Source organism: Elgaria multicarinata, chromosome 5 (genome assembly GCF_023053635.1).
Source record: "Elgaria multicarinata webbii isolate HBS135686 ecotype San Diego chromosome 5, rElgMul1.1.pri, whole genome shotgun sequence".
Lineage (NCBI taxonomy): Eukaryota > Metazoa > Chordata > Lepidosauria > Squamata > Anguidae > Elgaria > Elgaria multicarinata.
The window spans coordinates 124997492-125019794 of NC_086175.1; the positions used below are offsets into that span (position 1 = coordinate 124997492).

Consider the following 22303-nt stretch of genomic DNA (forward strand, 5'->3'; position numbering starts at 1 on the left):
CCCTACACCGCCAGGTTTAAGGATCGCAGACTTGCTGCAGGACCTACTTCAGTGTCACAACAAAGACAGTGGCCTCATCCATCTCCCTCCACCCTCAGAATTGAATCAACCCTGCAAACTACTCAAAGCTATCCTCAATTAGCAATCCCTCCAGCAATAGAAATCCCTTAGCAAAGGCAAAACTGATGTTATTGGCAAGAATATGTCGGCATCCCTGCACATGTATTTAAGCAGAAAAGATATAGTTCTAAAGACATGGAACGTTGCTTGGATGATGATGTGGATGAGCAGTAAGAGGCTTTACTAAGTTCCCATTTGTTTTGTGAGACTCAAAACATCTCTCTTGGGCCATAGCTAGACCTAAGGTTTATCCCAGGATTGTCTTGGGGTCAAACCTATTCATCTAAGTGCCACACAGGGCATCCAGCACTCAGGCAGGAACAAACCCCGGATGATCCTGGGATAAACCTTAGGTCTAGCTACGACCTTGGTCTTTTGAGCGGCTGTTGAGTCTTCTCTTTTGGTTTTTCTTTTTTAGATTATTATTATTATTAAAATTATTATTATTATTATTATTATTATTATTATTATTATTATTATTATTTATTACACTTATATACCGCTCCCATAGCCAGGGCTCTCTGGGCGGTTTACAGCTTAGGGAAAGGTTGCAATGTTTGGGGCTCTTTAGCTTAGTGAATAAGGGGAGGCATGATACAGGTCTATACAATGACTCCTAATAGTCCACCATGCAGCAATGAAGTTGAATGGTGGAATATTCAAGGCAGACGAGGATGTACTTTTTCACACCCTGCAGAGTTAAACAATGGATTTCACTTCCACCGCGGATGGTGATGGCCACCAACTTGGAAGGTTTTGGAAGCGGGTTAGATAAATTCATGGAGGATAAGGCTGTCAGTGCCTATGAGTCATGATGGCTATAAATTACCTTCACTATTGGAGTAAGTATGCTTCTGAATACCAGTTGCTGGAGAACACGAGCAGGAGGGTGTTGTAACTGTGCTCAAGCCTTACTGGTGGGCTTCCCATGAGCATCTGGTTAGCCATTATGTGAACAGAAGGCTGGGTTAGAGAAGCGCTTCATCTGATCCAGCATGGCTCTTCTTATGTTCTTCCCTCTTACTTTTTTTTAAATATATCCTTTCATGTTCACTCTCTTCTCTGATCTGTAAGAATTTCCAAGGGACAGGCTTTACTGATTTAATGTCCGTGTGTAAAAAGTGTACCAGTGAGCTAGGGATAGTCTTTTTTTTAAATTTGCTATGATGATGATGATGATGATGATATATTTAGAAATATGCACACTATGTAAAGGAAGGGTGGACAACTTGTAGTCCTCCAGATGTTTTGGTCTGCAACTCCTGTAATCCTTCACCGTTGTCTTATGTTGGCTAGTGCTGGTGCTTCCAAATCGTGTGAGGTACTGGTTCCCCTCTATTCGGCCCTGGTCAGGCCTCATCTTGCGTATTGCATCCAGTTCTGGGCACCACACTTCAAGAAGGATGCAGACAAGCTGGAGGGGGTTCAGAGGAGGGCAACGAGGAAGGTCAGGGGTCTAGAAACAAAGCCCTATGAGGAGAGACTGAAACAACTGGGCATGTTGAGCCTGGAGAAGAGAAGGCTGAGGGGAGACATGATAGCACTCTTCAAGTACTTGAAAGGTTGTCACACAGAGGAGGGCCAGGATCGCTTCTCGATCACCCCAAAGTGCAGGACACGGAATAATGAGCTCAAGGTACAGGAAGCCAGATTCCAGTTGGACATCAAGAAAAACTTCCTGACTGTTAGAGCAGTACAACAATGGAACCAGTTATCTAGGGAGGTGGTGGGCTCTCCCACAGTAGAGGCATTCAAGAGGCAGCTGGACAATCATCTGTCAGGGATGCTTTAGGGTGGATTCCTGCATTGAGTGGAGGGTTGGACTCGATGGTCTTATAGGCCCCTTCGAACTCTACTATTCTATTCTATTATTTATTTATTTATTTATTTATTTATATAGCACCAACAATGTACTTGGTGCTGTACAAAATATACAAATAAAACAGTGATACCCTGCCTAGAGGCTTACAATCTAAAATCACATTAAAACATACGAAGGGAGAAAGGGTTCACAAAACAGAAATAAGAGAATAATCATAGTAATAAGAACAGTAAATCAAGCTAAAATACCATAATTCTCACCATAAATTCTATGGTGAGAATTGTAAGCCAAATCATCTGGCGCACCACAAATTGCCACCCCTGGCAGAATGGCAAGGACCAGATAGTTCCAGTCTTTATAGCAGCCTAATTTCCCCACAATCCCCCAAACAAACAGCCAGGACTATTAGTCTCTCTCCTCCAAAGCTGATCCATGCTAACCAACCACAAAATGTCAACTCTCTTCTTCACCAGTTGCATCCCAACTCCTTAAACTGTTTGTCTCCCATATCCACCCAATTAGGTGGAAGAGCATTTCCTAACTAGTAGCCACCAGCCATCAGTGCTCATTGGAGAGAGCATTTTATAGCCATCAGTGACCATTGAGGAAGCATTTCTAGCTGTTAGCACTACAAGCTTGGATGAAAGGTGATCTCATTTGGCACAACTCAGTACCATTCCCATTACAAGGTTTTATTTTATTTTTGCTTTGGCAATAAAACAGCGACAACTCGAATCTTCTACTACATGTTCATTTCTTTAACTGTTTTGAGATGACACTTCCCAAATAATTCCTTCACTTCTTCTCTTACATCTTACATCGTTGCCTTGACGTTTACTAGAACGCTGAGGATGCATTGTGGACTAAAGTTGGAAAACCTGGTTCTTAAACTTGCCGTATAATAATTCTTAACTGGGAACAATCACCATCCATCTTGTGTCTTTCTAGAGGTTGCAGAAGGCAGTTTTATGCTAGGATATCTGTCTACCCTGGATATAAGTGTGGAGATAAGACAGAAGACAGTGATAACAATGCCCTAGAATTATTATGAACTGCAGAATGCAGGCATAGTTAGTAGCATGAGTTAAACATCTATATTTGAACATTTACAAGCCTCGATAAGTATTCTGACAGCTCTCTTGCTAGCTTTTATTTTTCCTTTATCAATTTGCCAGTGTGACAATATAGCCGTTTACATCCCCCCATTTATTTTCAGTACTGTCATATGCTTGGTCTTTAAAAGGTCTTATCTCAAGCCCATTAAAGTGTGTGCTCAGTGCCCAACAGCTGGAGGGTTTTAAAGCATATGTGAGTCATCAAAACCCAGGTTGGACATGCAAAAGCCTTCAACGCCATTCCTGCATCACCTGTAAGCAGTCCTTCTCGACATGCTGGGCTTTGCATGTGTCTTTATGTGGTAAAATCCACTTTTTAAGGTTTTAGGTGCTCTTGTTTCACACGAGCCTGCCCACAAAGTTGGAATGGGCAAAGATGAAATAACGCAGGCCTTACCATGAAGGAAGATGAAGCACTGTCCTCAGGAAATGGATTCTGGAAGGGGTGGCAAATTTCTCTGCAGTGAGTTGCAGCCTCTGTGTGCCATTTTTTAAAAAATGAATACCAGTCAAGAGGAGGTGTTGTTGTCTGTTTATCTTTCTGCCCCTCATTTGACATACCCTGCTCTTCCTCCCTGCTGCTTAGTGAAGCTATATCTTGCATGGGATTTCATCCCTTAGGGTGGAAAAAGAGGACAAGATTTGGCTTTCTATTGCTGATAGAAAGAGATAACATGATGATTCCTCTCCCTGCTGCAGGGGATGGGTTTTTGGAGAGGGAATACAGGGAGGGGGCAGGACTTCTCCTGAGGCCCTGTGGGTCAGATGGAGCAACCTGGTGGGCAAATTTGGCCCAAAGATCAGAGGTTCCCCATCTCTGGACTAGAAAACAGGGCTTCAGATGCTGTTCTAAAGGCTCAGACAGGTACATATGAGTGTAACCTGCCCTTCAGATAGTGTGGTCCCTACCCTTTCAGGGCTTTAAAGGTTCAAATGGAACTGCTTCATAATAAGTATGATTAGGGTGCTCATATGTAAAGGAGGACATGGCTCCTGTATCTTTAATGGTTGCATAGAAAAAGGAATTTCAACAGGTGTCATTTGCATTCATGTAGCACCTGGTGAAATTCCCTCTTCTTCACAACAGTTAAAGCTGCAGGAGCCCTGCCCTCTGAGTGACCAGATAACTGTTGTGATGGAGAGAGAATTTCACAAGCCGCTGCATGCATGCAAAAACGACACCTGCTAAAATTTGCTTTTCTGTACAACTGTTAAAGATACAGGAGCCCTGTCTTCCTGTTCATATGTGTGATGTGACCAGAATACCCCGTCTCACACATTCATACATCTCCATCCTGCTTCTCTCTGGTACTGCACCCTCTTGCCTAATTAACTATCAGACGCTGTTTTTATTCATTGCTGATACTGTTTGTAAGGCGTTGGAACTTCCATTGTTTGCTTTTGATGATGTATTTTAGTGTGTGCTGTTTTTAAAAATGTGATTATAGTTTTATTATTATTATTATTATTATTATTATTTATTTATTTATTTATTTATTTATATAGCACCATCAATGTACATGGTGCTGTACAGAGTAAAACAGTAAATAGCAAGACCCTGCCGCATAGGCTTACATTCTAATAAAATCATAATAAAACAATAAGGAGGGGAAGAGAATGCACCAAACAGGCACAGGGTACGGTAAAACTAGCAGTATAAAGTCAGAACAAAATCAAGTTTTAAAAGCTTTAGGAAAAAGAAAAGTTTTTAGCTGAGCTTTAAAAGCTGCGGTTGAACTTGTAGTTCTCAAATGTTCTGGAAATGTTCTGGTTTTGTATAGTTTCTTCAAGAGGGTTCCACCCTTAAAGGTGGCCTTAAAATAATGTTAAATAAAATAAAAGTACTTTCAAATACTTAAAAGGTTGTCACACAGAGGAGGGCCAGGATCTCTTCTCAATCCTCCTAGAGTGCAGGACATGGAATAATGGACTCAAGTTAAAGGAATCCAGATTCCAGCTGGACATCAGGAAAAACTTCCTGACTGTTAGAGCAGTACGACAATGGAATCAGTTGCCTGGTGAGGTTGTGGGCTCTCCCACACTAGAGGCCTTCAAGAGGCACCTGGACAACCCTCTGTCAGGGATGCTTTAGGGTGGATTCCTGCATTGAGCAGGGGATTGGACTCGATGGCCTTGTAGGCCCCTTCCAACTCTGCTATTCTATGATTCTATGAATACGATCTCCCCAACACACACACACACACACACAGGATGTCATACTAGTCGTGCTCTTATGCACCACAGTCTGTCACTGTGGCTATGCAAATCTGTCATGTTGTAAGGTTCAGACAACGCAGCTATTCTAAGGCATTGTTTGACTTTGGAATTCCTGAATCCAGATAGTGTAAGACCTGTGTTAGGCCAATTCAAAGATCACAAAATATGTGCAAGTTTCAAGATCTCCAGGTCTCTTTCCCTAGGAGCACTCGGAAAAAAGAATTTGCACACAATTGTTGATCCTCCATTTTTTAAACTATAAAATCCAGAGAGATTCTCAAAATGAGCTATTTACAGCACAGTCATTTCTGGCCATTCAAGGAAGTTTTCATTCAATTTAATGATACACTATACAAACAGGAGGTCTCTCGTGGGTCCCCTCCCTCCTCATTCCATTTTAAAACACATCACAGATAAGCTGGAATAAACCCCAAACGGCACAAAATCGGCAACATGTAAAGCTGACATTGTGCTATGAATCTGCTGAGGAAGGATTTTAAGCAAAGAGGGTAAAATGCCTTCTTGCAACAAAGGCAGGCAGATCCATATCCCCATGTGTCTACTCAGAAGTAAGTCCCATTGTATTCAATGGGGGTTACTCCCAAGTAAGGGCGATGAGTCTTGTAAACTTACAGCAAAATGTTACTTCAGCTCAGAAGTAAGTCCTGGCTTTCCTGGGGGCTGTGAGGAAACAGCCAACAAGACCCCTCTTCCTTTGCACACATGCCAGAGAGGAAGGGAGACGCTGCCTAGATTCAACTGTGTCTACCGTTTAAAGGAGCTCTGGGAAACAGCAGCAGGACCTTCTGCCTTGCCACCCTTATTTTATTTATTTATTTATTTATTTATTACATTTTTATACCGCCCAATAGCCGAAGCTCTCTGGGCGGTTCACAAAAATTAAAATCATCATAAAACAACCAACAAGTTAAAAATACAAATACAAAATACACTATAAAAAGCACAACCAGTATAAAACCACGCAGCAAAATTGATATAAGGTTAAAATACAGAGTTAAAACAGTATAATTTAAATTTAAGTTAAAATTAAGTGTTAAAATACTGAGTGAATAAAAAGGTCTTCAGCTGGCGACGAAAGGAGTACAGTGTAGGCGCCAGGCGGACCCTTCTCCTCCCATGTAATCCAATTCATATCAATCGTGCCAAAGAAACAGCAGCGAGTACACAACAGGATTTCCCTTAATGTAGAGAAGCTCTTAAGAAAAAATATATATCTGCCTGGTTCGCCCAGGTTGGAGACAGCTGGATTTTATATTTGCAAAAATGGAAGATCAACAATTGTCTCCAGATGTTCCCAGTGGAGTTGAAACCTGAAATCATCACATCACCTGGCAGAGACCAGATTGAATGTCTGCAAACAACAACAACAACCCACATTTCTGTCTCCCTCTTAAGACTCTGACTATCTAGAGAGACCATATGAAAAAGAGGACAGGGCTCCTGTATCTTTAACAGTTGTATTGAAAGGGGAATTTCAGCAGGTGTCATTTGTATGTATGCAGCACCTGCTGGAATTCCCTCTTTATCACAACTGTTAAAGCTGCAGGAGCGATACTAGAGTGACCAGATACAAAAGAAGGCAGGGCTCCTGCAGCTTTAGCTGTTGTGATGAAGAGGGGATTTCACCTGGTGCTGCTTGCCACCTACTGAAATTCTCTTTTCTATGCTACTGTTAAAAATGCAGGAGCACTGTCCTCCTTCCCACAGAATCACCCTACACAGTGACTATGCAGCCACCCAGACTAAAGTATCAAGTCAACCTCCTCCCCCTGTCCCATTTCCCCCATAGACTGCCCCATGTGCTTTTTGTAATGTCTTACCTGATGAAGAGATCAGGATTTCTCAAAAAGTTGCACACTTTTTTTTGGGGGGGGGGGTCTTTGAACTGACCTGATAAAGTTATGACACAGATTTTGGAGGCTTTCAGCCTCTCTTTTTTCATTTCGAAAGTTACTAGACTGTAGAAAATAAAATTCTTACATCAATTGCCTGATGTGAAAAATGTTACCCCTCCTTTAAAAAAAAAAAAAAAAGGTCTTCCCTAAATGAATCCAGGTATGAGTATTTGGGATTTTAAGGAGTGAAGTTTAATGGAAAAGCTGAACGGCTTTTATAAGGCGGTGCCACTAGTGGGCACTGTTACAATAACATATGCTGTTTGAAGAGACGCATTAAAGCTTATGCCATAATAAATACCTTTGTCCTTTAGGTGCCACAAGACTCTTTGCTGTTTTCCTTGTCACTGTGTTAGTTTGAGCCCAGGATAGAGACGTCTGGCATTGCATCCCTTGACTGAATGCAGTAAGACCCTGTTGTTGTTTCGAAAGCCCTTTCCAATGCTGTCAGTGCTTTCGGTCTGGTGAATTAAACGGAGGTGTTCCATCACAATCCCTCCTCCAACCCATGGTGGAAATGCAACTGTAAATGCAATTGCACACAGGGTTGTGCAGTGACAATACAAATAAGACATTTCTGAAATTGCCAACCCAAAATGATCAATACGTTTAGATGGGCTTCTTTGGGGAAACTGTCCTTTATGCATCCTCCCACATCAACAACGTTGCTTGCAAGGGGCATTTACAGACAATAGAGTTCCATGGTGGGAATTATATCTACCTGTGTAGCTTTCTTTTGGGGCTTTGGCAGTGATGGCGGCGGTGCAGCTTACAGCTGTAATTGAGACACTCTTTTCGTGACGTGTGTGTCTGTAGTGAATGCATATGAACATACAGAAATATAGGACATGTATATGCATGTGTGTGTGTATGCATGTGTGTGTGACTGTGTGAAAAGAGTGGGGGGCTACCTGAAATCCAGGTTTTGCCAACCACTCACAGGCAAGGCTGTTCATGAATAGTACATGATTAAGAACATTATAAGAAGAGCCATGCTGGGTCAGATCAAGGATCCATCTTTGCAGGATCCTTGATCCTGCAAAGATGGTGCACACAGTGTGCACTGTGCACACAATGGGCAACCAGCTATTGACCACAAACCCACAAGCAACCCACAGTGCAAAAGCAATAGACTTGGGGTTACCATGGAAGAGCAGATAATTCACTTAGGCTTGGGGGCATCTCCTCTCTCTCTCTCTCTCTCTCTCTCTCAACAGCAGCAGCAGCAATAGAATTGGGGGAGAAAAGAAAAAAAGGGAGGGGAATTTAATATTCCCATTTCAGAGATACATGTTATTATAACCGGACCATATATCAAAATAAGCATTCATATGAAATTGTTGGCTGTGGGAGATATGTTCAAATGTAGTAAGACCTCTTGGAAAGACCGTAACATGAAAAACTTAAGAAGAGCCATGCTGGATCTGATCAAGGGTCCATCTAGTCCAGCACTCTATTCACACAATGGCCAACCAGCTGTCAAACAGAGACCCACAAGTAGGACATGATGCAAGATCACCCTCCCACCCATGTTCCCAGCAGCTGGTTATATAGGTTTACTGGCATGGATAGTGTAGGCAGGACATAGCCATCAGGAGTAGTAGCCATTGATAGCCTTCTCCTCCAGGAATTTATTTAACCCCCTTTTAAAGCCATCCAAATTGCTGGCCACAGCTATGCCTTGTAGTTGCAAAAAGACAGGGAACCTGTCTATGGCATGGACAGGGGAACTTGTCTATAGCACAGGGCAAGGCAAGGCAAATGTACCCTACCACAGCCCTTCGTAGGTTTCCCTAATAGGTGGCCTATTACACTTCTCACTAAGGGCTCATCTACACCAAGCAGGATATTCCACTATGAAAGCAGTATATAAAAGGCAGGAGACACACTACTGCTTTATAACGGTATTGAAGTGTACTGACAACTGTTGGGGCCCATTGACACATACTATATACCGGTTTTGTACTGTTATATGCTGCTTGGTGTGGCTCCTGCCTTTTATATAGCACTTTCATAGTGGAATATCTTGCTTGGTGTAGATGAGCCCATAATTCATCCATCCATCTGTCTGTCTATCCGTAGGAACAAGTGCGGACTCTCAGTGCATCATGGAAAGCAGGGGGGATACCAAAGCTTTGGATAGAAATATTGCTGGTTCACTAAGATGGGACTCCAGGTAGGATCAAGCAAATGAAGCCTAACGATGTCTACCTCCGCTTCCTCCAAGGCTTCTATCCATTCCCTTGTGACCTAATGTCTACGGATTTTACACTCTTTGGAGACTCAATGCACCCCAACATGATTTTATTTAAGGGGCTCCTATTTATTGAATGTGGGTGTTATTATTATTATTATTTTGCCGTGGTGTTATTTAGGAGGGGTGTTGTTCAATGAAAAGATGGACCCAGTGTGCAGGAGCTGTGGAAAAAGGCAAATCCCACATCAGGGATGATTAAGAAAGGGACTGAAAATAATTCTGCCAATAGCCAAGCTGAAGAAGGCAGCCCCAGAGTGTAGGTCTGCCTGGACAGCTCTGGAATCCCATTAACAGAAAAGCAAACATGCAGATCAACGTGAGCACAGACTCAATATATATTATCTACAAAGCTATAAACATATCAGCCTCATCATAGCGGGGCTGACACCAGCTCCTGGGGGCATACCTTCTCCAAGAAGGCAAGCGCAACCAATCCCATCACAATCCCATACAACTAGACGTAGAACATCATCCCCCTCATCCCAAAACTGGACAGCGATAACCTAGCTTCAGTTGTCCATACTTTGGTAACATCCAAATTAGATTACTGCAATGCCCTCTACATGGGGCAGCCTTTGAAGACGGTCCGGAAGCTACAGCTTATGCAAAATGCGGCGGCCAGATTGATAGCTGGAACAGGGAGGTTTGAGAATATAACACCGATTCTGGCCCGTTTGCATTGGCTGCCTATATGTTTCCAAGCCCAATTCAAGGTGCTGGTTTTAACCTATAAAACCCTACATGGCTTGGGACCACAATACCTGATGGAACGCCTCTCCCGACATGAACCTACCCGTACACTGCGCTCAACATCTAAGGTCCTCCTCCGAGTGCCTACTCCGAGGGAAGCTCGGAGGATGGCAACAAGGGTGAGGGCCTTTTCGGTGGTGACCCCGACTGTGGAATGATCTTCCCAATGAGGCTCGCCTGGCACCAACATTGTTATCTTTTCGGCGCCAGGTCAACACTTTTCTCTTCTCCCAGGCATTTTAACAGCATTTTAACAGCATTTAACAACGTTAAGTTTGTTTTTAATGGACCCCCAGAATGGTTGTTTTTAAATGGATACTGTTGTTTTTATACTGTTTTTTATGTTTTTTAACATTTTGTATACTTTTAATTAGGGATGTGCTCCGCTTCTAATCGGACCGGCGAATTAGAAGCGGAGCGGGGTGCTTCGCCTCCCCTTAAGGCGGAGGCGAAGAGGATTGGGGGGCCAGCGGAGCGTGGTGAAGAGGATCGAGGTGAAGGCGGATCCTTTGCCTCGATCCAGAGCTCCGCCGGAAAGGTAAGTGGGGTTTACCGGGCCCTGCCGCTGTCGCTATCGCCCATGCGGCGACAGCAGCAGGGCCTGGTAACCCCCCCTCTCCCTTACCTGCCTCCATCCGCGGTCCCTCGGCTTCTTCAATTGAGCCCACGGTTCAACCAGGATGTCTAGGCCACACTTGCTGCCCAGACTTCCTGGCTGAACCACAGGCTCAATTGAAGAAGCCGACGGACCGCGGACGGAGGCACGTAAGGCCCTCCTCCCCCTTGGTCCCTTACTGGGCTCTGCCGCCATCACTACACAGGCGGCGACGGTGGCAGGGCCCGGTAACCCCCCCTCCTCTCCCGGCCTTACCTGGCACCACTCCCCTCCACTGCGGAGCTCCTATTCGGAGCCGGAGCTCCGCGGCGAAGAGGAGCGGAGTATGGGCGGAGCGGCGCGGAGAGGAGCTGGCCGATCTGAAATTTTTGGATTGGCCCGTGGGGCGGAGCGGGGGGTCCGTGCACACCCCTACTTTTAATGTTTACTATTTTCAATTGTTGTAAACCGCCCAGAGAGTTTCGGCTGTGGGGCGGTATATAAATGTAATCAAATAAATAAATAAATAAATAAATCTGCCCTATGGTTTAATGTAAGCATGCTTTCCTTTCAGTCTGTGGCTGGTACACATGCATTAGCTATGAATCCCTGCCCTAGTTGATCTTCAGTTTGCATTCTGGGTTATGAAAACGCACAGACAGACCTAACCCGGTTCACTTCTAGGATAATGACAGTAATGAGATTCTGAGCTGAAACAAAAAGAGAAAGCTTCCCTTCGGAAAAAAATGTGTAGGAAGAGAACATGCCATTGAGGTATAAGGCATTACTGAAGCATATTAATTTAGGGAAAGCACTTTAAATGCATAGGCATTTGCAGAGGGTATTGAATGGCCTTTAGAGGCATACAATAAGCAGTTAAGAGCTGCAATAGAAGAAAACAGATTGCACTGTAATTAAACGGAGCTTCGCTAATCTGAATGCCTGGGCTTCATTGCAGAGCATGCCTAGAAGTCTTCGAAAGCCCGGCCATCCACAGTGAGCTTTTATAACAGGGATGGCCTTGCAAATTCACAATAACTATACAGAGCAGTTCTCTTAGGATCTTTTAAGGACCCACATAAAGGCCCTGTGATCATTAGGGTGGCCGTTAATGCGTTGCCGAAAAAGAGGATGCAGAGTTGCATGGAATATGCAGGTGTATCTGTAGAGATGAATATGTAGAAATCATTACTTATCTATAAATAGAAATACAATACATTACACCGGGAGTGGGGAAGTTTGTGGCCAGGCAACCACCTGTGTGCCTGCTCAATTTGCTGTCCAGGTACTAGCTGTGGATAGGCATCTTCAAGGGCCTTTGTTCTCCCATAAGAACATCAGAAGAGCCCCATTGGTAGGGTGACCATATGAAAAGGAGGACAGGATTCCTGTATCTTTAACAATTGTAGAGAAAAGGGAATTTCAGCAGGTGTCATTTGTATGCATGTAGCACCTGGTGAAATCCCCTCTTCATCACAACAGTTAAAACTGCAGATGCCCTTCCCTCTTTTGTATCTGGTCACTCTAGTATAGCTCCTACAGCTTTAAATGTTGTGGTGAAGTGGGAATTTCACCAGGTGCTGCAGGCACACCAATGACACCTGCTGAAATTCCCTTTTCTATGCAACTGTTAAAGATACAGGAGCCCTGTCCTCCTTTTCATATGGTCAGCCTACCCACTGGATCAGACTAAGGGTCCATCTAGTCCAGCATTCTGTTCACGCAGTGACTGACAAGCAGGACCCTAGAGCAATGATATCTATCATTGTGGTTATTTATCTTTAAACCAGACTTGGCCCTTCAAATATAGGCCTGCCTTCTGACAGCCCTTTAAACAGAGGACTGTCCTTTGTAAAGAAGGACACATGGCCACCCCACTGAACTTTTATAACAGGTACATCATTGCAAACCTTCAATAGCTGCACTATATGAGCAGTAACCTCTGAATCTCTTAAGGTTCCATGTAAAGGTCTCATGATGTATGCGGCAGGGTCTTGCTATTTACTGTTTTACTCTGTACAGCACCATGTACATTGATTAGGGTGACCATATGACCAGATTTGCTCGGATTTGTCCGGGTTTTTGATGACAAATCTGGGAGTGGGGAGGTGAAATCCGGATTTTCTCCAAAGAGCAGCTCTAATGGGAATTAACAAAAATGCTTATAACTCCGTCATTTTTTAAGATAAAGACATGAAACTTGGCATGATGGTAGCTCTTAGGAAGGGCTTTAGTCATACCAAATGTTAAACAGATCCGTTCATCCATTGATTTTTAGGAATTTTTTAAAATATGAAGATTTAAAAAAAATTAAAATGTTATTTTTAAAGATAAAGAGATGAAACTTGGCACCATGATTGCTCTTAACAAGGACTTTAGCTATGCCAAGATTGAAACAGATCTGTCCATCCATTGAGTTTTAGGTGTTTTTTTAAAAAGTTTGAGGTTTTAAAATTATTTTTAAAAAATAATTTTAACATGGTGACCATGTTGTCCTCCTTTCTGGTTTCCAAAATATGGTCACCCTAACATTGATAGTGCTATATAAATAAATAAATAATAACAATAACAATAACAATAACAATAATAATAATAATAATAATAATAATAATGAGCTGGACATCAGGAAAAACTTCCTGACTGTTAGAGCAGTACGACAATGGAATCAATTACCTAGGGAGGTTATGGGCTCTCCCACACTAGAGGCCTTCAAGAGGCAGCTGGACAACCATCTGTCAAGTATGCTGCAGGGTGGATTCCTGCATTGAGCAGGGGGTTGGACTCAATGGCCTTGTAGGCCCCTTCCAACTCTGCTATTCTATGATATGATTCTATGATGATAACCCATGTTGCTCTAAGTCAGTCTTCTTTAACTAGGTGCCCTTCAGATGTGTTGAACTACAACTCCCATCAGCCCCTGATGACATAGCCAAACTCTGTGGAGGACGTCTGTTCCTTCTATAGGAAAGGTTCAGATGGACAGTGGCTAAGGATCAGTCTTTTTCAGCAATGGTCTCCAAATTTTGGAAAGACTCCACCAATGTTGCCTTTTCAAAAAGTCTGTAAAACCTTCCTATTTCATCAAGTGAAGATTTACATTTTCTGATGCTGCTTTGTCTTATATGTGGTTTTATTGTGATTTATATTTTACTTATTTGTTTACATTTTATATATATATTATAGTATAAGCCCCTCTAGCTTGTGAGTAAGTTCTATAAAATGTTTAAATAAATAATTTTGCCCTAGATAAAATCTGGAAACTGGTTTTAGGATTTACAGTACTCCTCTTAAAAATAAATTTTAAAGAATCCATTAGTCTTATTGATATTTGAGTGTCATCTGTCTCAAAATTCTCCAGATGTTTTGCTTGAATAAACACAAGCACACAGAAACACAAAGTTGTACGTATTCACTGTATCCTACTTAGAGTAAATTCATTGAAATGAATGGGACAACTTATAACTACCTTTGAAGGGACTTTGTTGTATAAGGCTTGTATCCAATGTTAGTCCTACTTAGAGTAGACCCATTACAATGAATGGGAGAAGTTATAATTTAAGCTCCATTGTAAGATTATTTCTTCATTTGAAATTTTACTAGATATGTGTAAGACTGGAGTTATAAATTTTCGTTGGCATAGCAAAGAGGAAGAAGCTTTTGGGGGCATAGAATGGGTTTGAAATGGGTGTACAAGTGATAGGGTAATGCTTTAGTAGGGTGACCATATGAAAAGGAGGACAGGATTCCAGTATCTTTAACAACTGTAGAGAAAAGGGAATTTCAGCAGGTGTCATTTGTATGCATGTAGCACCTGGTGAAATCCCCTCTACATCACAACAGTTAAAGCTGTATGTGCCCTGCCCTCTTTTAAATCTGGTCACTCTAGTATAGCTCCTGCACCTTTAACTGTTGTGATGAAGACAGAATTTCATCAAGTTCTCCATATATACAAATGACACCTGCTGAAATTCCCTTTTCTATGCAACTGTTAAAGATACAGGTGCCCTGTCCTCCTTTTCATAGGGTCACCCTAGTTTAGAAGTTTAGAAGCATCAATAGGAGGAATTGATTATGTCAAATTGGGCATTTAAGTCTGAACACAGAGGGATAAGATGTCTTCCCCTTCCATCATGCAAGATCTTGCCTGGGAGAGATGGAAGTCCCTCCGTGGAGAAGAGCTCCTTCACAGAGTCTGTGTTTGTTTGGGTTTCTCTATGTTTGTCTTGTTCTCCAAATCTGCCAGACTTGTATGTTCTTTTAATTTGCTTTGCTGAATGGAGGTTTGTGTGTCTGACTTTAACTTTCATAAATTGTTTAGATAAATGTTTTTAAAGTTATAACAGTTTCATTGTGCTTGTGAGTCTGAGTGAAGTCAGTCATTCTGGATGTCTTATCTCCGAGTCTTCTTTACACCTACTATAGTGGGGGATTTAAGGAGTACTGTTACAAGGTATTGCAGGAACCTGTGCATATGTTCAGTACCTCTCAAAAGACCACCCGAAAATTCCTCCTACACCATTCATTTCAATGCGACTAACAGTGGATCCAAGCCATACCCAACAAAGTCACTTCAAATTGCTTTTTATCAAAGTATTGGTGGAAACTCTAGATCACGGATGGGCAGAAGGTAGGGCCACGAACTGCTAGAAGGTTTCTGGGTGATTTGCAGTATATCAGCAAGGATTTTTGACTGCCATTTGTTTAATGATAGCAACACCAAAATGAGTCCTTCCATCTAAATTAGGCTGCTGAAATGACAAGGGTGTGGAGGTAGCTAGTAGTGTACTTTTATGTAAAAGGTCTGACCTCAGTTTTGATATGGAAAACATAACCTAGGCTCAGAATGTGCTCAGAGGCATCATGTTCTTTAATTTTAAGTGGATGCCTTTAACACCTGGTTCAGGTTGGTGGATCTGGTGGAGTTCTAGTAAACAACAACATAGATCTAACGAGACTTAGTTCTGTCTCACCCTTGCTCTAGCTAGACGAGGCTCTAGCAATTATTGCTCTTCCTTAAAACAACAACATTTTAATCACCTTTCTCTTGAAGGTTGCGAAGACTATGATTGCATCCTCTCCCCTGAACTGGAGAGAAGATGTCGGAAATCCTGTAGAAAATGCTTGGAAATGTCCAGCTGAGCATCGACTTGATTGCTTCACTTCCTCCGAAAGACTTCCCCATTGTTTTTGAATGACCTTCTCACCTGGTCATCTCATCATGTTTCCCATACTGGCTTAAACCGTTTCCTAAAATGCTCCTTCTGCTTGTTATCTTGTTACTGAAGGAAGATGTCTGTGGGAACTTTGGTCTTTTGGTTTCGGCACAGTCCAACGAAAGGAGGGTGGTGGCCCATATGCCCGGCGACATCATCATTGGGGCTTTGTTCTCTGTCCATCATCAGCCAACTGTGGACAAGGTTCATGAGAGGAAATGTGGAGAGGTGAGAGAGCAATATGGGATCCAGAGAGTGGAGGCGATGCTCCACACTCTAGACAGGATTAATCAGAACCAAATGCTGCTGCCAAACATAACTTTAGGCTGTGAGATTCGGGACTCGTGTTGGCATTCGGCGGTCGCTCTCGAGCAAAGCATCGAGTTCATACGGGATTCTCTCATCTCAGCAGAAGAGGAGGAAGGATTGATGAAGTGTGTGGATGGATCTTCATCGTCCTTCCATGCCAAGAAACCCATTGTTGGGGTCATTGGACCTGGGTCCAGCTCTGTGGCAATCCAGGTCCAAAACTTGTTGCAACTTTTCAACATACCTCAGATTGCCTACTCTGCCACAAGCATGGACTTAAGTGACAAAACCCTGTTCAAATACTTCATGAGAGTGGTACCCTCTGATGCACAACAGGCTCGGGCTATGGTGGACATTGTTAAGAGATACAACTGGACCTACGTGTCTGCCGTACATACCGAAGGTAAGGGAGGATATTTCTTTCATCTAAATATGACATTTTCATGTGACAAGGGGATGTTCCAGGTTATTTTATGTATATTTATTATATATACCATATTCTAGATTTTAGTAATTCGTATTATCCAGTGTTGATTTTTTTTTGCTTACACGTTGAATTTAACAAAAAGAGCAGCAATAACAATAACAGCAACAACAACCTATACAAACTTATCAGGATGCTGCACATCACTGCAATAAACACAATGTAATAGGCAATATACTACACCAATTAATTAATAAAGGCTGCATATTTAATTGGGCACAGTGGGGTGTACTTTTGAAATGATGTGTACAGGATTGGGATGCAAATAAAGTGTAACCATGCAAATTGAATTATTTTCACAATATTCTACAAGTTTGGGGTTGGAGACATCAAAAAGGTTTATTGATTGTGAACTTTGCTCTCGGTATTTTATGCAATATACTCATTTTAAGAAACTAATACTCAACTAAGATATGTTGACCTTACACTGGATGGCAGGTAAGCCTTAGGTCTTTGTTATTCAAGTTCTTTCCATGAATGTTGAATTAAAAATCCATATGATCTCTTTTATTCCAATTTTAAATAACCTAATACTGTGACCTATGGATCCTATAGGGGATCTTATTGCTGCAATTTTATATGCATAGATGTAGACATATCGGTTACATGTCTTCAACATTGTTTATATGTGGGTAAAGTCACAAAAGAAGTTTTATGCCCATTCTCCGTGGGCATATTTTTGTGAACTGCCCAGAGATCTTCGGCTATTGGGCAGTATACAAATATAATAAATAAAATAAATAAATAAAAATTTCCATCTCCTGTATTTTGCATTTTCAGGTGTATACAATTTCTTGTTTCTCAAGAGAGCTGGGTGCTACCTTGCATAACGTTAGAAATCCCTTTCTGTTTAGCCATTATAATCCCATATTCCCTTAAGAATCTGGTATCTAGTATCTTTATTCTAAGTAGAGGTGTGTTGCCTTTGCTAAAAGTGTGTCAGGTACTATGGGGATTGAAGTTCTTCGCAGGGCTCCTAGAGATGGAATCAGATAATTTTGGAGCCAGTCTGAATTCACCCACCCAGTGCTCTCTCCATCCACTGATCTTGAAAGCACATCTTGCTTTCCCTTCCAATCCACTTACTAAGCCGGCATAGCGGTGTTCCAGTGGAAGGCTTCAGGGAGAGTGAATAAATTCCCTGGGAATATCTCGCTCACCAAATTGGGGGTGGGCGAGATAACTGCCTTCCTTCGCAATGAAGAAGAGCACCAAATCTAGTGTGTGGGTTGGGAGAAAAAGAGGGAGAACACTGGGTGGATCAGTGGGCAGGTGGAAAGAGGACCAGTAGGTTGGTTGGTAGAGGAGGGGGGGAATTCTTTGATGCCTGAGATTAAAATACAAGATGCAGAAGAATTCAGGCAGTGAAGGCTGGTGGCTCCAAATTTGGTGGGGCTGTGAATCCATTCTGGGGTTCAGTCAGAACTCTAAAAGAGCTATCCAAAGTGCTAAACCTATTTGTGATGCACGGTTCTACCTCTTGGATGGCTCCTTTAGAGTTCTGGCAGATTCTAACTGAAAACAAAATGAGAGAATGGTCTCTGGATGCTATAAACAAATTTAGTTTTTATAGCATCCTGAGACCATTCTCTCTTTTTGTCTTTATCTTGGACACTTCCCCGCTTTGCACCCTGGTTCTGTCTGAAACCCTGCATGGATTCACAGCCCCAATGAAATCAGAGGCACCAGCCTCCGCTGAATTCATGAATCAAAGTGCTCACCTAACATTTAGGGTAAGCATTACCAGGCCCTGAGACTCATTATCTCCAATCCCAGATGTACTAGTATTAATGACAACACATGTTCCCACTGAAATGGTCACCCTGGGCTCATCTACACCAAGCAGGATATTCCACTATGAAAGTGGTATGAAAGCAATATATAGTGTGGCAGGAGCCACACTACTGCTTTATAGTGGTACTGAAGTGCACTGACAACTGTTGGGGCCCATTGACTCATACCATAGACTGCTTTCATAGTGTTATATCCTGCTTGGTGTATCTCCAGTCACTCATACTACTCACACTATAGATCTACTTACCAGAAGAAGACAGAGTCATAACATTAATGCACATATCTACACAGATTCATTACATATATACACGAGACAAGGTTCAACACCATAGAATCATAGAATCGTAGAGTTGGAAGGGGCCTATAAGGACGTCAAGTCCAACCCCCTGCTCAATGCAGGAATCCACCTCAAAGCATCCCTGACAGTTGGCTGTCCAGCTTTGATATACATTTTGATTGTGAGTGACAACAGACAGAGGGCTCATCAACACCAAGCAGGATATTCCACTATGAAAGTGGTATGAAAGTGGTATATAAAAGGCAGGATCTTCACTACTGCTTTATAGTGGTATTGAAGTGCAATGACAACTGTTGGGGCCCATTGACACATACCATAGACTGCTTTCATAGTGTTATATCCTGCTTGGTGTAGATGCGTCATGGGCCTCAACAGTTGCCAGTGCACTTTAGTACCACTATAAAGCAGTAGTGAAGATCCTGCAGTGCACTCCTATACCGCTATAAAGCAGTCGTGTGGCTCCTGCCTTTTATATACTGCTTTCATACCGCTTTCATGGTGGAATATCTTGCTTGGTGTAGATGAGCTCAGAGGGGAGAGGAAGGAGAGTTTCCACGATAGCAAGGGATAAATGTGTGTAAATGCAGAATGTTCGGCTAGACTCCTGTTAATCTGATCATGTGGATCACTAGAACCACGTGGCGCATCTCTCCGTGATGCGGCAGGGTCTTGCTATTTACTGTTTTACTCTGTACAGCACCATGTACATTGATGGTGCTATGTAAATAAATAAATAATAATAATAATAATACACCAGGAGCCTCGTGGCACGTCCAGTGCATTTCATTTCCCCCTATGACGCCATGCCTTCCGTGTTGAGACATTCTATTGGGGATTGAGTGATTGCCCTGGGATCTTGCCATGGGCATCTTTTCCCTTGCCAGCATAACATGTGTCTGGCTTCGTGTTGATATGAAGGATGTTTTCCACATCGCTTACCCCTTAAATAAAGTGCTTAACCCAGAAGCCCTTTAGATGACATTTTGAAAATGTCTGGCTAATTAGCTTAATGAATCTAACTCTCGGGGCAACAGTTGGAATATTCATCACATCAATGGCAGTTCAAACAATGTAGGAGGAAAACTGGGTAGTAACAGCGTGGGACAGAACCACAGAACAGAGCCACAGGAAAAAGTGTGGCTGTGTGTGGTACTGCATTCCTTGTTTTGAGCATACCAAGCGTGAGGGGTTTCCTTTTCAGAGGATTGGCTCATGTTCCAGATTTATTTATTTATTTGTTATTGTATTTATATCCCACATTTTGTCCTCCAAGGAACCCAAGGAGGCATACATAATCCTCCTCCTCTCCATTTTATCCTCACAACCACAACGACCCTGTGAGGTGGGTTGGGCTGAGAGCGTGTGACTGGCCCAAAGTCACCCAGTGGGTTTCCATGGCTGAGTGATGGGACTAGAACCCAGATCTCTTGACTCCCAGTCCAGCACTTTAGCCACTACACCACACTGGCTCTCAGATGGGACCACATGGATAGATAACATCAACAAGAAATAGAATATGGATATTTATTTATTTATTTACAACATTTATATACTGCTCCATATCTAAAATAGATTCCGGAGCAGTGTGCATAGGAATAAAACAGTAAAAAGAAAGAAGGTAAAAACAGCAAATTAAAATTGTTCAATTTTAAACAAAGGACCCCTTCCTGGAAAAGAGCTATTTCCACGAGGCACTGGAAGCAGCCTCCAGGGATAGGGAGTTCTAAAGACACGGGGCCACCACACTAAAGGCTCTTCTCCTGGTGGACTCTAACAGGGCCAAGGGTCCATGTGGAACCACCAGGAACATGCCCTCCAATGACCTCAGTGACTGGGCAGGTTGGTAAGTGAGAAGGCACTCCCTCAAGAATACTGAGAATTGTAATCAATCTTCTTATAAGATGCACAAATTGACACATGCTCTATGATTTCATTGGAGGACCCAAGCCAGGTCCCACAGGGACCCACCTGGAACAAGGTCTTCTTGGCATTGGCACCAAGCTTGTGGAAATTTCTCCTATCATTCTAAGCCCACCCACCCCTTTGATCTTCAGATGTCATTCAGTGGCATTGCCTCTTCTGAGAACGTTTGAGATTCTCTGAGAGAAATTTCCTTGGGTTGCTCACCCCACTGGGAGTTTCCTGTGACTGAGGCCTTAGCTAGACCTACCTGACAGCGAAGTGAAGATCTCGCAATGTGTTTATCGTGAGATCCCTCTTCTGTTTACATGCGACGTGCGACGACCTCAGACGGAGAGGTGTTGCGCCCGCCATTTTTTTTTAGTTAAAGGGACAGTAGCGCACGAATGCTCGTGCACAAAAAGTAAGTGATTTTTTAAACAAAATTACTTTCCCTGCTCCCCCCACCCTACCCCTGATAGGCGAAGTGCTCCTGAGGAGCTCTGCACCCCATGCGTGGGTCCTGGCTCCTCACGAGGAATCACAAGGAACCGGGTCAAACCGCGGTACCCAGTCACACGTTCCACGGTCTCGGGCTCAGCCTGAGACAGCGGAAAAACCAGGGCTAAAGGGGAGGGCGAGATCATCCATCCCTAATCCCGGGATCCCCTGTGTGTCATGTGGATGCACTGGGATTCTAGCTATGGCCTGAGTCTAATAATTGATCAATTTCCTCTTGTGCTCTGCTGTTAATTTTGTTGCTTTTTAAATGGTATCCTCTCATAATTTATATAACTCCACTTTGCCCCACCAACATCCTGGTGTGTGTGTGTGTGTGTGTGTGTGTGTGTGTGTGTGTGTGTAAACCATGGAAACTGGGTTCATATATTAGTGAGAAATCATGGGACCTGGTTCAGGGCTGGCCCTATCATTGGGCAGAGTGAAGCAGCTACCTCAGTCCACAGATGCTGAGAGGTGGCAGCAAGGTGTTGGGAGGAGAGACCTGTGTGCCTTGCACCCCCTAAGTTATTCTGATGCTTTCAGGTGCAGTGGAAGAGTGGCACAATCATTAGTAGGGAAGATGGGTTCTTCCCTACCAGGAAGATTCACCTACCAGTCCAGTCAGCTTTTGTGCATGGCATGGGAGGGAGTGTCATCACCTTGGGCCGGCCTTGTCTGAGTTCATACAATAGTAGGTGAGGGAGGAAGATACTGACCCCAAACTAGAGTGCTATGCCTCCTCTCCACTAGGCTCCATGTTCCTTGAAAGCAGATGGCGGGGGTGGGGGACCAGTGAGCAACTCATAAAACAAGAACTAGGATTTATTTACTAGGGAAGGGAAAGGGGGAAGGAAGCAGAACAACCATCCACATGAATAAACAATGTAAAGTTGCACTCTAAACAATGCAATGGAGGGAATGGAGTCCAACAGATACTGTATATATGGAGCACCAGTGTGGGTTATTTTAACAGCCCAGAGAGCCTTGGCTGTTGGGCAGTATAAATATGTAAT

At 43.0% G+C, this 22303-nt stretch overlaps 1 protein-coding gene across 2 annotated transcripts in view; it reads left to right on the top strand.

Annotated features, from left to right (window-relative positions):
- GRM5 (glutamate metabotropic receptor 5) overlaps positions 1-22303 on the top strand; it is a 286384-nt gene that overhangs the window by 3569 nt on the left and 260512 nt on the right. For both annotated transcript variants that reach the window (XM_063127180.1, XM_063127181.1), the window contains exon 2: positions 15843-16717. In XM_063127180.1, the coding sequence (XP_062983250.1) occupies positions 16045-16717 (673 nt within the window). In that variant the 5' untranslated portion in view covers positions 15843-16044. The remainder of the gene's footprint in view (positions 1-15842; positions 16718-22303) is intronic.